The sequence below is a fragment of the Hippopotamus amphibius genome, chromosome 1 (genome assembly GCF_030028045.1).
Source record: "Hippopotamus amphibius kiboko isolate mHipAmp2 chromosome 1, mHipAmp2.hap2, whole genome shotgun sequence".
NCBI lineage: Eukaryota > Metazoa > Chordata > Mammalia > Artiodactyla > Hippopotamidae > Hippopotamus > Hippopotamus amphibius.
This window is the reverse complement of record NC_080186.1, coordinates 220,854,990-220,870,587: the sequence shown is the minus strand read 5'-3', so window position 1 is coordinate 220,870,587 and position 15,598 is coordinate 220,854,990. Positions and strand designations below refer to the sequence as shown.

The window sequence follows — 15,598 nt, the reverse complement described above, 5'->3', positions numbered from 1 at the left end:
CCACCAACCACAAGTGGGTTTGTTCAAGGGTAACAGGCCCACTGTTTCAGTCATTTCAGAGAGCAGATAACGGGTTTAGTTTGGCAGAATGGGAAAACATTCGGCCATCAGCTCAACTGTAGCCAGACTATGGTAATGCTGTTCTGACCACCGACCCTGTGGTCCAAAGAATATTTTTTCCTCTTGACCTTACAATGTGTCTAGATTATTCAAAAAAGAATTCTCAAAATGTTTAAGGATATAAACTGTTAATAGTGATTCATCAATTAGTTTTAATTTTAAAAGGGAATGATATTAAGTAATCAGGAAAAGACCTAAAATAATTACTTCTTTTTATTTAAATTTAATCCAATTCAAAAAGAAATATTTTTGAGCACCCACTATGTACTAAGCACTCATCACTGAGAGGTATATGAAATCATGCTCTCAGGAGAGACAGTCTAGTCAGGGATTTAAGACAATACTGTCACACAAAAGAATAATATAAACATGATAAAATATTAAAATGTGAAGAACAAACAATAAATGTTTTATTTCAAAAGTGGGAAGGAGAGGCCAAGAAATAATCTTGCCACAAACCCCACTCCTGACATAGCAACCCACAATCAGGAGGGAACCCGAAACCTGGAGCTTCTCCCTGAGGAGCAAAGGGTTTGAACCCCAAATTGGGCACCCCAGGTTTTAAGACCAGCACCTGACATGAGTCCCCAAAACATCTAACTTTAAAAACTAAGGGGGTTCACATCTAGGAGCCCCACAAGGGAACAGGTACTGAGAAATGTCTCTCAAAGGGTTCCCATGCTTGGAACCACCCCTCCCCTCCATGACCCAGTGCAGAAGCAGCTAATTGAGAGGTGCCCTGACTTTCTGTCAAAGAGGCTCACTTGCTTACCTTAAAGTGCTGGCCTGCAGGGCAGGCATTTAATTTAACATACATCTAGGACACTAAGGACTGAGGCTAGCAGCATCATTTTTATGCTATCTACCTCACTCCAGCCAGCAAGGGCCATCTGTGCCCTCTGCTGCTCTCCACAGCACCATTATCTCCTAGAGGGGCCCTTTCATGCACATCTGATGTCCCAGTTTTTATGTCTTGTGTCCCAGTTTTTACAGCTTTGGCCCAGGGCGGGGCTTGCGTTCTTGGGTCCCACGGGACTGTAACAAAAGAGACAGTCCTTGGCAGGCTACCACCCCCAGGGAACTGCATGGACAGCAGACTGAAACATTCCCCAGTCATTCTGTGAAAAAGGCCTATTTGCTTGTCCAGGAAATTAGGCTTGAGGAGGAGGCTTCTAGTTTGGCACATATCTAGGGATCTGTGGAGATGCTCAGAGGCTGCTAGATGCAACATTTGCACTCTCTCTCTGCCTGGCTCAAGCTCACTATATCTCCCAAAAAGGAGCTTAATGTAAAATGTAACATCAAAGACAAAATGTGGGGGGGGGGGGGAGGTAAAAATGTAGAGCTTTAGAATGAGTTCAAATTTAACTTACTATCAACTTAAAACAGATGGTTATAAATGTAAGTTATTATATGTAAGACTCATGACAACCACAAGGCAAAAATCTACAGAAAATAGACAAAAGATACAGAGAAAAATACCTAAGCATACCACTAGAAAAAATGATCAAACCACAAAGGAAGAGAGAAGAGGAAACAGAAGAACTACAAAACCTCCAGAAGAAATTCAACAAAATGGCAATAAGTACATACTCACCAGAGTGAGTCAAAAATTATCCACACTTCAGTTAGAGCAAAACTTCTATAAATTCTAGAACCAGAGTGCACATAATTTTTGACTCACTCTCATATCCATAATTACTTAAAACGTAAATGGAGGGGCTTGCCTGGTGGTGCAGTGGTTAAAAATCTGCCTGCCAATGCAGGGCACATGGGTTCAATCCCTGGTCTGGTAAGATCCCACATGCTACAGAGCAACTAAGCCTGTGTACCACAACTATGGAGCCTGTGCTCTAGAGCCTGTGAGCCATAATTACCGAGCCCGTGCTCTAGAGCCTGTGAGCCATAACTACTGAGCCCATGTGCCGCAACTACTGAAGCCCACATGCCTAGAGCCAGTGCTCTGCAACAAGAGAAGCCAATGCAATGAGAAATCCACACACGGCAACAAAGAGTAGCCCCTGCTTGCCACAACTAGAGAAAGGCTGTGTGCAACAAAAACCCAATGCAGCCAAAAATAAATAAATAAATAATAAAATAAATCTTTAAAAAAATGTAAATGGACTAAATTCTCCAATCCAAAGACACAGAATGGTTAAATGGATTAAAAAACAAAACTCAACTATATGCTGCATGCAGGAGACTCACTTTACATGTAAGAACACACACAGACTCAAAGTGAAGAGATGGAAAAAGATATTTCATGCAAATGGGAATGAAAAGAAAGCTGGAGTACAAATAGTTATAAGACAAGTAGACTTTAAATCAAATACTGTAATAAAAGGTAAAGAAGAGCACTATGCAATAATAAAGGTGTCAATCCATGAAAAGAATACAACATCCAGAAATATGTATGCACCCCACATAGGCACCCCTAAATATATAAAGCAAGTATTAACAGACCTAAAAGGAGAAACACACAATACAATAATAGTAGGGGACTTTAACACCCCATTGTCAGCAACAGATATATTATTTAGATAAAAAATCAATAAGGACCTATCTGCCTTGAACGATATGTCAAATCAGATAAACTGACTGGATATATACAGAACATTCCATACAAAGTAACGGAATATACATGTTTCACAAGTGCAAAAGAACATCCTCCAGGGTAGATCATATGTTAGGACACAAAACAAGCCTTAATAAATTTAAGAAAATGGAAATCACATCAAGTATCTTGTCTGACCACAATGTATGAAAGCAGAAACCAATTATAAGAAAAAAACTGTATGTTCCTGGTGGCGCAGTGGTTAAGAATCCACCTGCCAATGCAGGGGACATGGGTTCTATCTCTGGTCAGGGAAGATCCCACATACTGCAGAGCAACTAGGCCCATGAGCCACAACTGCTGAGCCCATGTACTGTAACTACTGAAGCCCGCAAGCCTAGAGCCTGTAATCTGCAACAAGAGAAGCCACCTCAATGAGAAGCCTGAACACCCCAACAAAGAGAAAGCCTATGCGCAGCAATGAAGACCTAATGCAGCCAAAAAATAAATAATTAAAAATTTTAAAACAAGTAAGAAAAAAATTGGAAAATTCACAATACATGGAGATTAAACAACATTCTACCAGACAACCAATAGGTCAAAGAAGAAATCAAAAGAAAAATAAAAAAATAACTTGATACAAATGAAAATAGAAACATAATGTACCAAACTTAGGGGCAGAGCAAAAGCAGTTCTATGCAGGAAGTTCACAATGATAAATGCCAATATCAAGAAATAAGAAAAAATCTCAAACAACCTAAGTTTCAACGAAGTATTAGAAAAAGAAGAACCCAACGAAATTCAAAATTGGTAAAAGAAAGGAATTAACAGAGATCAAAGTGAAAAGAAATGAAACAGAAACTAAAAAGACAATAAAAAAGATCAATGAAACTAAGAATAGGTTCTTTAAAAAGATAAAACAAAACTGACAAACCTCTAGATGCACTCACAAAGAAAAAAAAACACAGGACTCAAATAAATATAACCAGAAATGGAAGTGGAAACATTACAACTGATACTACAAAAATACAAAGGAATTTAACACATTATTGACCAGAGACATATTAATGTGTCTTGTTACCCGAACGTTATTGACCAGAGACCTGTCAGTATCACTTGCATAACAAAACACCAGCCATAGGCGTTAGTTTCTGCAAGAATCCCCCAGTCAATAATGAATTCAGTAACTACAGTCATCCCTCAATATCCATGGGGTATTGGTTCCAGGACCCTCATGGATACCAAAATTGACACACGCTCAAGTACTTTATATAAAATGGCACAGTAATTGCATATAGCCTATGCAATTCTCCTGCATACTTTATTATAAGTAATACCCAATATGATATTAACATATGTAAACAGTTTCTGGCATGTGACAAATTTAAGTTTTGCTTTTTGGAACTTTCTGGAAATTTTTACCCACCCAAATATAATTGATCTGCAGTTGGCTGAATGTGCAAATGTGGAACCTGCAGATATGAAAGGCTATGAACAATTACATGCCAACAAATCTGATAACCTAGAAGAAACGGACCAATTCAAAGAGATATACACCCTACCAAGAGTGACTCATGACGAAACAGAAAATCTCAACAGGCCAATTACTAGTAAGGAGATCATTAGGAGGCTTTTGATTATTAATTCAAACAAAAGTTCAGGACCAGATAGCGTCATAGGTCAATTCTATCAAACATTCAATTAAGAATTAATACTAATCCTTCTTAAACTCTTCCAACAAAACAGAAGAAGAAGGAACACTTCCAAACTCATTTCATGAGGCCAACATTACACTGATACCAAAAGCAAACAAGGACCCCCCAAAAAAAAAGAAAATTACAGGCCAATATCCCTGATGAAGACAGATGCAAAACTCCTCAACAAAATAATAGCAATCCAGATTCAACAACACATTAAAAGAATCTTAAGCCATGATCAAGTGGGATTTATCCCAGGGATACAAGAATGGTTCAACATTCACAAAGTAATCTACATGATTACATTACATTAACAAAAGAAGGGATGAAAATCATATGATCATCTCAATAGATCCAGAAAAAGCACTTGACAAAATTCAACTTCCATTTATGATAAAAACTCTCAACAAAGTGGGTACAGAGGGAACATATCTCAACATCATAAAGGCTATACACGACAAACTTACAGCTAACATCATCCTAAATGGTGAAAAGCTGAAAGCTTTTCCTCTAAAATCAGGAACAAGACAAAGAGGTCCACTCTTGTCACTTTTATTCAACAAAGCATTAGAAATCCTAGCCAGAGCAATTAGGCAAGAGAAATAAATAACATGCATCCAATTTGTAAAGGAAGAAATAAAATTGTCACTATTTGCAGATAACATGATATTATATATAGAAAGACTTCAAGACTCCACCCAAAACACTTAGAATAAACAAATTTAGTGAAGGTGCAGGACACAAAATCAATACACAAAAGCCCATTGAATTTCTATACCCTAAAAACAAACTATCAGAAAAAGAAATTAATACAATCCCATTTACAACTGTATTAAAAAGAATAAAATACCTAGGAATAAACCTAACCAAGGAAAAGAAAGACTTGTACACTAATAACTATAAGATATTAATTAAAGTAACTGAAGAAGACAGAAATAAATGGAAGGATATTCTGTACTCATGGATTTGAAATATTAATACTGTTAAAAGGTCCACACTACCCAAAGCAACCTACAGATTCAAAGCAACCCCTAGAAAAATCCCAAAATTTGTATGGAACCATGAAAGACCCCAAAGAGCTAAAGCAATCTTGAGAAAGAACAACAAAGCTGGAGGCACCATTCTCCCTGATTCCAATCTAGATTACAAAGCTATAGTAATCAAAACAGTATGGTATTGGTATAAAAACAGACAGATCAATGGAACAGAAGAGACAGCCCAGAAACAAACTGACACATATATGGTCAATTACTATATGACAAACGAGCCAAGAATATATAATGGGGAAAGGACCATCTCTTCAATAAATGGTGCAAGAAAAACTGGACAGCCACATGCAAAAGAATGAAATTGGGCATTGTCATACACTACATATAAAAATTAACTCAAAATGCTACTGTATAGGACAGGAAACTATATTCAATATCCTGTGATAAACCATAATGGAAAAGAATATGAAAAAGAACATATATATATATGTATAATTCAATCACTTTGTAGAGTAGAAATTAACACAACACTGTAAATCAATTATATTTCAATAAAAATAAATTTTTAAAAAAGAACTCAAAATGGATTAAAGATTTAAACGTAAAATCTGAAATCATAAAACTCCTAGAAGAAAACATGGTAAGTTCCTTGATATCAGTCTTGGCAATGATTTTTTTTTGGATTTGACACCAAAGCAAAAGCAACAAAAGCAAAAACTAACAAGTGGGAGTACATCAAACTTAAAAGCTTTTCGCAAAGAAAACAAAAATCAACAAATTTAAAAGGTAACCAACCCAATGCAAGAAAATATTTGCAAATCACTTATCTGAAAGGGGGCTAATATCCAAAATATATAAAGAACTCATGTGGGGCTTCCTAGGTGGCGCAGTGGTTGGGAGTCTGCCTGCCAATGTGGAGGACATGAGTTCAATCCCTGCTCCAGGAAGATCCCACATGCAGCAGAGCAACTAAGCCCGTGTGCCAAAAAAAAAAAAAAAAAAAAAAAAAAGAACTCATGCAACTCAAGAACAAAACTGCAAACAATTCAATTAAAAGTGGGCAGAAGATGTGAACAGACATTTTTCCAAAGAATACATACAGATGGCCAACAGGGACATGAAAAGATGCTTAATGTCACCAATCATTAGGGAAATGCAAATCAAAATCACAGTGATATATCATCTCACACCTGCTAGAATGGCTATTATCAAAAGACAATAACAAGTATTGATGAGGGTAAGGATGTACTGTTGGTGGGAATGTAAACTGGTATAGCCACTATGGAAAACAGTATGAAGGTTCCTTAAAAAATTAAAAGTAGAATTACCATATGATCCAGCAATTCCACTTCTGGAATTTATCCAAAGAAAAGAAAAACACTAACTTGAAAAGATATATGTACCCCCATGTTCACTGCAACCATTATTTACAATAGACAAGATATGGAAAAACCTAAGTGTCCAACAATGGGTGAATGGATAAAGAAAATGTATACAGGTTTCCCCCACTATTTAAAAGTAGAGTGTTTCTGTGAATCCTTTCGTAAATGGAGATGGAGTAAAGCAAAGAATCAATTATGTTAGAATACAACTTGCTAATGGATAAACAAAATAAATCAGGATAAAGTACAGATGCTCACAGGCACAGTTCAAAGCTATGGTGGCCTGATGCTGAGATGCTGAGTGTAGCTCCTGGGGAAGGAGCTTGGTGGTGTCACTCTCACTGCTTGGGTTGCATGCTGCCTCTATAATGGCTTGCTGCAAAACAAAACACTCAATATTATTTTTGCTTTTCACCTTTTTTTCATAAAAGAAAAAATCCTTTTTGGATTTCTTTCAGTTAGTGAAAACAGATACTAATGTAGGTCTTTCATAAAAGCAAAGTGGCACAAAGTGAACTTTTAAAAAGCAGGGGATACCTGTTCATATGCAATAGAATATTACTCAGGCATAAAAAGGACAGAAATCTTGTCATTTGAACAAAATGAATGGATCTTGAGGGCATTACACTAAGTGAAATAAGTAAGACAGACAGACAAATACCATGTGATCTTACTTGTATGTAGAATTTAAAACAAAAAACAAACCAAACAAAAACCCACCACATATATACAAAGAACAGATTGGTGGTTTTCAGAGGTAGGGGTAGAAGGGATGGAGTGGGGATTGATACTGGCATAGGGGGTCAAAAAGTACCAACTTCCAGTTATAAAGTAAATAAGTCATGGGGATGTAAGGTGCAGCATGGTGACTATAGTAATAACACTGTATTGCATATGTGAAAGTTGCAAAGACATAAAATTCTCAACACAAGAAAAAATTTTATAACTATGTATGGTGACAGATATTAACTAGACTTATTGTGATCATTTTGCAATATATATAAATAGCAAATCATTATGTTGTACAACTAAAATTAATATAATGTTAATGTCAATTATACCTCAATAAAAAAAGAAAAAAAGGGAAAGGAACATATGGTGTATGATCACGGAAGAAACAGGCTAGGAAATGAAAACTAAAAGGATCTGGATAGATAGAAAAAAAAAAAAGAAAGTACTCCAAGAACAATCACGAGCCAAAAAAAGCATGGAAACAAAAATAAACACACTGACTATATGATTCCACTCATGTGAGGCACCTAAGTAGTCAAAAGCACAGAAACGGAAAGTAGAATGGCAGTTATCAGGGCTTGTTAGGGAGGAGGTTATAAGGAACTGCTTAATGGGCAGAGTTTCAGTTTTGCAAGATTAAAAAGTTTTGGAGATCTACTGTACAACAATGTGAATATACTTAGCACTACTTCAGTGTACACTTAAAAGTGGTTAGGATGATACATTTTATGTGTTTTTTTTAAACCACAGTTAAAAATAAAAATAAAACACCTTGTATTTGACAGGCCAATGAGGCAACAAGTCCAACTAGAATCATTCTCATGCTACAGCTTAGTTGAAGGTAACTTTGGATACATAATGTTGGTGATGGGAAGACAGGTTACAAAACACCATCAATTAGTATGTTGGATTTTGTACAATATTAGTCAATCAATGAGTTCCAAAGAAGTTTGTTATAAAACTCTTCTAGTTGTAAAATGAATTTTGGTCATTTTCTTATTAATCTCCATTATACATAAAGAAATAGGTTCTGATATAAACTGTTATCTTGCTATATGATAAAAAGTACTTAAAAATCATTAAGTCATTTGCAGACAAGGAAAGTAATCACAAACAGGTAATTGACTTGTTCAACGTTATACTGCCCCTTGGAATGGGAATGGTTCCTTAAAGCAGAAGATATATCAATTCTGCAAATGCAAAAGATACTACTAATAAAGGAAAGTGTACTCCACTCCGTCAATAGAAGTGGGCACTCTTAAAAGTGAGATACAAATACATAGCAATGTGGGACCTCCTTGGTGGTCCAGTGGTTAAGACTCCGTGCTCCCAATGCAGGGGGCCCAGGTTGGATTCCTGGTCGGGGAACTAGATCCCGCATGCAGCAACTAAAATATCCCGCATGCCGCAACTAAAGATCCCGCACTCGGCAAATGAAGATCCCATGTGCCGCAACTAAGACTGGTGCAGCCAAATAAATAAATAAATAAAAAATTTAAGACCCCCCCCCCAAAACAAAAAAACCAATAGGTTGCAACCCAAACTCATCACATGTCAACTGTTATAAGACATTTAAAAAAGAACAGCAAACAAAGACATCCATACAACGTTATTATAAGAAGAAACATTTCAGGTGATAAAACTTCTCAACTAACAATTACAAACAGAAGAAAATACAACAACCATCTGAAATTAAATTGTCTTAAACTGGCATTAGCAAGCCAATCAACAGACAAAGGACTAATCTCCAAAATATATAAACAGTTCATCCAGCTCAATACCAAAAAAACAAGCAACCCAATCAAAAAATGGGCAGAAAACCTAAATAGGCACTTTTCCAAAGAAGACATATGAATGGCCAAAAGGCACATGAAAAGCTGCTCAACATCACTAATTATTAGAGAAATGCAAATCAAAATGACAATGAGGTATCACCTCACACCGGTCAGAATGGGCATCATCAGAAAATCTACAAACAGTAAATGCTGGAGAGGGTGTGGAGAAAAGGGAATGCTCCTGCACTGTTGGTGGGAATGTAAATTGATACAGCCACTGTGGAGAACAGTATGGAGGTTTCTTGCAAAACTAAAAATAGAGTTGCCGTATGACCCAGCAATCCCACTGCTGGGCATATACCCAGAGGACACCATAATTCAGAAAGACACACGCACTCCAATGTTCACTGCAGCGCTATTTACAATAGCCAGGACATGGAAGCAACCTAAATGTCCATCAACAGATGAATGGATAAAAAAGATGTGGTAAATATATACAATGGAATATTACTCAGCTGTAAAAAGCAAGGATGAACTTGGAGACGGTCATACAGAGTGAAGTGAGTCAGAAGGAGAAAAACAAATACCGTATATTAACACATATATGTGGACTATAGAAAAATGGTACAAATCAACCTGTTTGCAAGGCAGAAATAGAGACACAGATGTAGAGAACAAACATATGGACACCAAGTGGGGAAAGCGGGGAGGGTTGGGGGGAATGAATTGGGAGATTGGGATACCAAATTGTATGCTCTAAATATATGCAGTTTATTGTATGTTAACTGTAACTCAATAAAAGTTCTAAAAAAATTTTTAAAAAATAAAAAATAAAAATGAACAGCAAACAAAGACATCCATACAATGCTATTATAAGAAGAAATATTTTAGGTGATAAAACTTCTCAACTAACAATTACAAACAGAAGAATATACAATAACCATCTGAAATTAAATTGTCTTAAACTGGCATTTGCAATATGGAAAAAAACACCTTGAATCAAAATTTCTAACAACTCAGATGACAAAAGGTGACAAAAGGGAAAGAGTCAAATCAGGAGTTAAAATCAAAAAAGTAATGGAAGAAAAAGTAATACCACTACAAGGTACCCAAAAAAGAATATATTTGACTGAAAATCTAATGGGTACCAAGGAAAAGACATGGAAAAAAATTAAATGAAAATAAATGAAGTGTCAATTGGCAAAGAATATTTAACATATGTATAAATGGGGTCCCTTTAGAATAAAAGCTAAACAAACAAATAAAAACCTCTAAAAAGAATTCTTAGGGCCTTTAAGCAAAAAGATCAAGTCATTTACAAAATAAAGAAAACTAGTTAGTATTAGACTTCCTCATAGAAATTTATGGGAAAAAAGTATGAGCCAAGGATTTTATATACACTCTAGCTGTCCTTCAAGCAGCAAGACTAAGATTTTTGTTTCAGGGTTGTTTTTTTTCTGGCCGCGCTGCATGGTGTGTGGGATCTTAGTTCCCCAATCATGTACTGAACCTGGGCCCTTCACAGTGAGAGCATGGAGTCCTAACCACTGCATCAGGGAATTCTCAAAAAGATACTGTTAAGAGAATGAGAAATGAATGAAGTCACCAATTGGAAGAAAACATTTGCAAATTACCTATCTGATAAAGGTTTTGTATCTAGCATATATAAAGAATTCTCAAATCTCAACAAAAAATAAAAATTCAATTTAAAAATGGGCAAAAGATTTGAACAGACACATTGTCTAAGAAGATATATGGACAGCAAATAAGCACATGAAATGATGGTCAACATCATCAGTCATCAGGGAAATGCTAATTAAAACCACAATGAGACACCACTACACATTAGAATGTCTAAAATTAACAAGACTGACCATACCAAGTGTTAGCAAGGATGAAGAGTAAATGGAACTTTCATACTCTGCTGGTTGAAACACAAAATGGTACAACCACTTTGAAGAAGAGTTTGGTAGCTTCTTAAAGAATTAAATTGGAAGTTTCCTGGTCCAGTGCTTAGGACTCTGAGCTCTCACTGCTGGGGGCCCGGGTTCACTCCCTAGTCAGGGATCTAAGATTCCACCAGCCATGAAGCGTGGCAGAAAGAAAGAAAGAAAGAAGGGAGGGAGGGAGGGAGGGAGGGAGGAAAGGAAGGGAGGGAGGAAAGGAAGGGAGGGAGGAAAGGAAGGAAAGGAAGGAAAGGAAGGAAGGAAGGAAGGAAGGAAGGAAAGGAAGGAAGGAAGGAAGGAAGAAAAAGAAAGAAAGAAAGAAAGAAAGAAAGAAAGAAAGGAAGGAAGGAAGGAAGAGAAAATACCTACTCCATGACCAAGGTGTTTGTCAAAGAGAAATGAAAGCATATGCCTAACAAAATCATCTACACTAATACTCATGGTGGTTCTATTTGCAACAGCCCCAAACTGAAAGCAACCCAAACGTTCGTGAACAAATGAATGCATAAACAAACTGTAGTACAGTCATGCAACAGAATCCTACAGCAATGAAAAGGCATGAGTGACTGATATACACAAGAAAATGGATGAAACTCAAAATAACTATGCTGAGTAAAAGCAGCATAGTTATTATAAAAGATACTATAAAAAATAAAAAAGATTCCATGTTTGTAGAATTCTAGAAAATGCAGACTAATTAATGGTGACAGAAAGTGGGGATCAGCAGCTGTCTGGGGACAGGAGATGAGGAGGGATGAAAAGGAAGGATTACAAAGGGGTATAAGGACATTCAAACCATCCCACACACTGGGAGCACATGGAGAAGCCTTGACAACATGAAGAGATGGCCTGTCAATCCGTAGCTGCTCCACGCCCAGCTATTGTAGCTCTGACTACTACGCAGATGCAACCACACGAAAGGTCTGAAAGAGAACTGCCCAGCAAGGCCTTCACAAATTCCTGACCCACAGAAAATATGACAGACAATAAAATGATTATTGTTTCAAGCCACTAAGTTTTGGGTGATTTGTTACACAGCAATAGCAAAGAGAACAGACCATCAGGACTGCATTTATATCTGTTTCTCAGTCATCAATAGTAGCCCACCTCTTTCCTTGCAGGCATTTCAAAATGAAATGTTTTCTTCTCCATATCCCTCAAATCACTGTACCAGAGGTGGGGAAGGAATCTTCCCTGTGCCTCACTGCCATCTCCAGATTATTCTTCCTCCCTAAAAATCCCCAGGTTTGAAAATCCTGTCACCCAACTCCACTGTCCACTAGCCCTCCTCATTGCAATCATCTATAGCGTCCTTTGTCACTCTTCCTCATTCCTTGAGGTTTATGTCCCACTAACTCTCTGCAACACTACTATCATAATTTTCGGTTATTTAAAAACCTACACACATGATCCTTCCCATACCCTATCCTTGTTCGTTCTTTATAGGCTTCGCTACCAATGACCTTTCACAGTACCCAATCTCAGCTACTCACTTGTACAGTCTTTATCATAACCATTAACTACAACCTCTCCAGAAACTCAGCTGCAAGAATCCTACTCTCCAACGACCAACTTCTAGGCTCTGCAACTTATGCCTTCCAGGAAGTTGAGGAGGGCAATCATCTCACCTCACTGGTACAACAGCCATCCTCCCACTTTTTCTCACCACGCTAACTTCCTCACTTCCTTTCCTAGCCAGCTTAAATTTCACCATCAACCATTACGATAATTCCCTGTAGCACCTACCCTCACTTCATACTTGGTAAAACTACAACCCTATTAATTTCAACTATTCATTACTTTGTATCTGCCCTCACACACTTGAACTTGAATTTAGCTAACAAAAAACAATCATGCTGTCTAGTCTCCTTTAAACTCATAACCACAAATCTAAAATAGGCCTTTGATATTGCCTAGCAACATTTCCACTATATTTCCCTAACCCAACACTCATCCGCTCTCCTACAGGCTTACATCCTACCTTCTCTCTTCTCTAACCTCCAACACCTGCCCCCTCCCCCCTCCTCACTACTAGCAGATGACCTTGCTTCTTTTACTGAGAGAACAGCAACAATCAAAACAGAATTTTCATAATCTCCTGCCACTGGATCTGCCCATCCACACAAATCTGTACCTATTTAACTGCCACATGAACTGTCAATATTTCTAACGAAGGCCAAATTATTCCCTCCTACCTACTCTAGAACATTGCTTCGCAATTCTCTTCTGTCTCCTGCATATCAATTATACCGTCTTTACAGATCCTTCCTATCAGACCACAAACATGCTAAAACATTTCTTCCATCTTAAAAACAAAAAACACAATTAAGAACCCTGTTTAGTCCACTTCCCTCTCCATCTAACTGGCCAATTTCTCTATCTTCCAGTACTCACAAAACTTCTTGCAGTATTTGCTTACACATGTCGCCTTGAATTCCTCCTTTCTCTGGAACTCTCTCCAATCACACTTCGCCCAAGAATGAGTTCTAATCTTAGCCCCTTACAAACATGCTCTACTTGCAGTCTTTCCCATCTCAGTAAACGGCAACTTCATCTTTTCAGATGTTCAGAACAATCTTGGAGTCATTCTTGACTTTCCTCTCTCTCAAGCCTCTATTATCGCATCCACGTGCACAACCTGTTGCCTGACTTCAAGATGTATCTAGAATCCAAGTAACCTGCTCTCTACTGCCAACACCTGGTTCATGTCAACAGGCTCCTAACTGGTCTCCCTGCTTCGACCCCTGGCCTGCCCCCGCACACCTCCCAGCAGGAGAGAGAGGCGGACAACCAAGGTACTATCAAGTGGCGGTAGGGCCTAGGCTCAAAGTCATTAAGGAGCCCAAACTGCGCAAGGAAGGAGCTTGGAAAGATGTGGAAGCACGCGGACCACGGCGCGGCAGTGAGCGGACTGGCCCGGGAAGGAGCGCGGGGGCTGGACCGGGACAGCGCCGGCCGCGACCTCACCTGGCCCGTGCCGCGCCGGAACAGCACCGAGTCCTCCGGCTCTGGGACGCCGCCGCCGCCTCCGCCCATCGCCATGGCGAGCTTGCTGCCGGGTGCGCAGCGTGGGCTCCGTCCCTCGCGAGTGACGACTTCCGGCGCCGGGCCTCTGGGAGAGGAAGCGCATGGCGGCCTGGGGGCGGCCGGCTCGCCGGCGGGGAGGACCCCGCGCGCTCCGTGCCAGCGGGCGCCCCCTGCCCGTTTCCGGCGCGGTGGTGTTTCTTCTCCGTATCCTCTCAAGTCTTTGATTTCACTCTCTCGGCTGTTCGTAGTGATTCGACCAGGGTTTTTGTTTTGTTTTAAACAATAAATCCACTTAGGAAAGTAGTGTTCGGTTGCAGGTCACTTAAAGAATATGGGTAAGCAAGCCGTAAAATAAAAATAAGTCCATTGGCAATCAATAATAATATAGCTGTCATTTAAAAAAAAGTGTTTTTTTTTTTTTTTTTTGTAGGTGAATATTTTTACTCTGGTTCACTGAAAGGGAACAAAATGTTAAAAGTCCACAGTACTGCAGGTGAACAATCACCATGTAAACTTCTCCATGTGATGTTTTAATGTGTTTTATTCATGTTATGTAAAGACTGAAGCTGAATGGCTCTTTGCTTTAATTTTCTATTACACTTAACATCTGTCATTACTTTTGGTGCCGTAACAGTTTTCATGGGTGGCAGGGCAATATCTTAGGCTGAAAATTTTATATATATATTTTATATATATATATAAAATGGGAAGGAGAAAGAAATGAAAGAGGAAAATCACGCTATAAAAAAACGGAAACAAAACACTGACAAGAAACCACTTATTTAAAAGCAGTTTGAATAAAGGCTTCAAAACTCAAAAGTAATTTTCTGGTAAGAACTTCAAGTACTATACATCAGAAAGTTTAAAAGTATTTCAACAGGAAAAAAATCTTTAACCCCCCAAAATGGAAACTGAGAAATCTGTGTCCCCAAAAAATATGCAATAGTGCAGGACTTTTCCTTGAACATGGAAGACCTCATTCAAGGGGGAAAAAAAGGGACAGATTTAATTTTACTCATATTGCCCAGTACATGAAAAAGAAAATATGTGCATCATTTGCTAGTTTACTAAACAGCAAACAGTTCCATAATTCAGAATCAGTTTGCTATTATGTCAAGTGCATTTTTTTGTTTGTTTTTACTAAGATAGAATGGAGAAGTCTTCCATGCTAACAAGCAGCTTTAAGTGGTCACACGTATTTACCCCACTCCTAGCCTGAAACATCAGAAACTGGTAGGCACCGAATGCTCCAAGCATAAAATTGGATATCCCTTGTCATACTTGTGGTTTACTGGAACTTGCTATAAAGACAGACAATAATCCAGCAGCTACAAACTTTGCTCACAGAATTGTTTAGAGATTCATGTAAAAATAAA

General features: G+C 38.2%; 1 protein-coding gene across 6 annotated transcripts in view; it reads right to left on the bottom strand.

The window, feature by feature from the left end:
* The window catches only part of LOC130856723 (survival motor neuron protein), a 35,312-nt gene extending 21,036 nt beyond the window's left edge, over positions 1-14,276 (bottom strand). For all 6 annotated transcript variants that reach the window (XR_009054672.1, XR_009054671.1, XM_057741562.1 and 3 more), the window contains exon 1: positions 14,163-14,276. Coding sequence is in view for 4 of the 6 variants with exons in the window: in XM_057741562.1 (XP_057597545.1) it covers positions 14,163-14,237 (75 nt within the window). In the remaining 2 variants the exon portion in view is untranslated. The remainder of the gene's footprint in view (positions 1-14,162) is intronic.
* Positions 14,277-15,598: the final 1,322 nt, after the last annotated feature.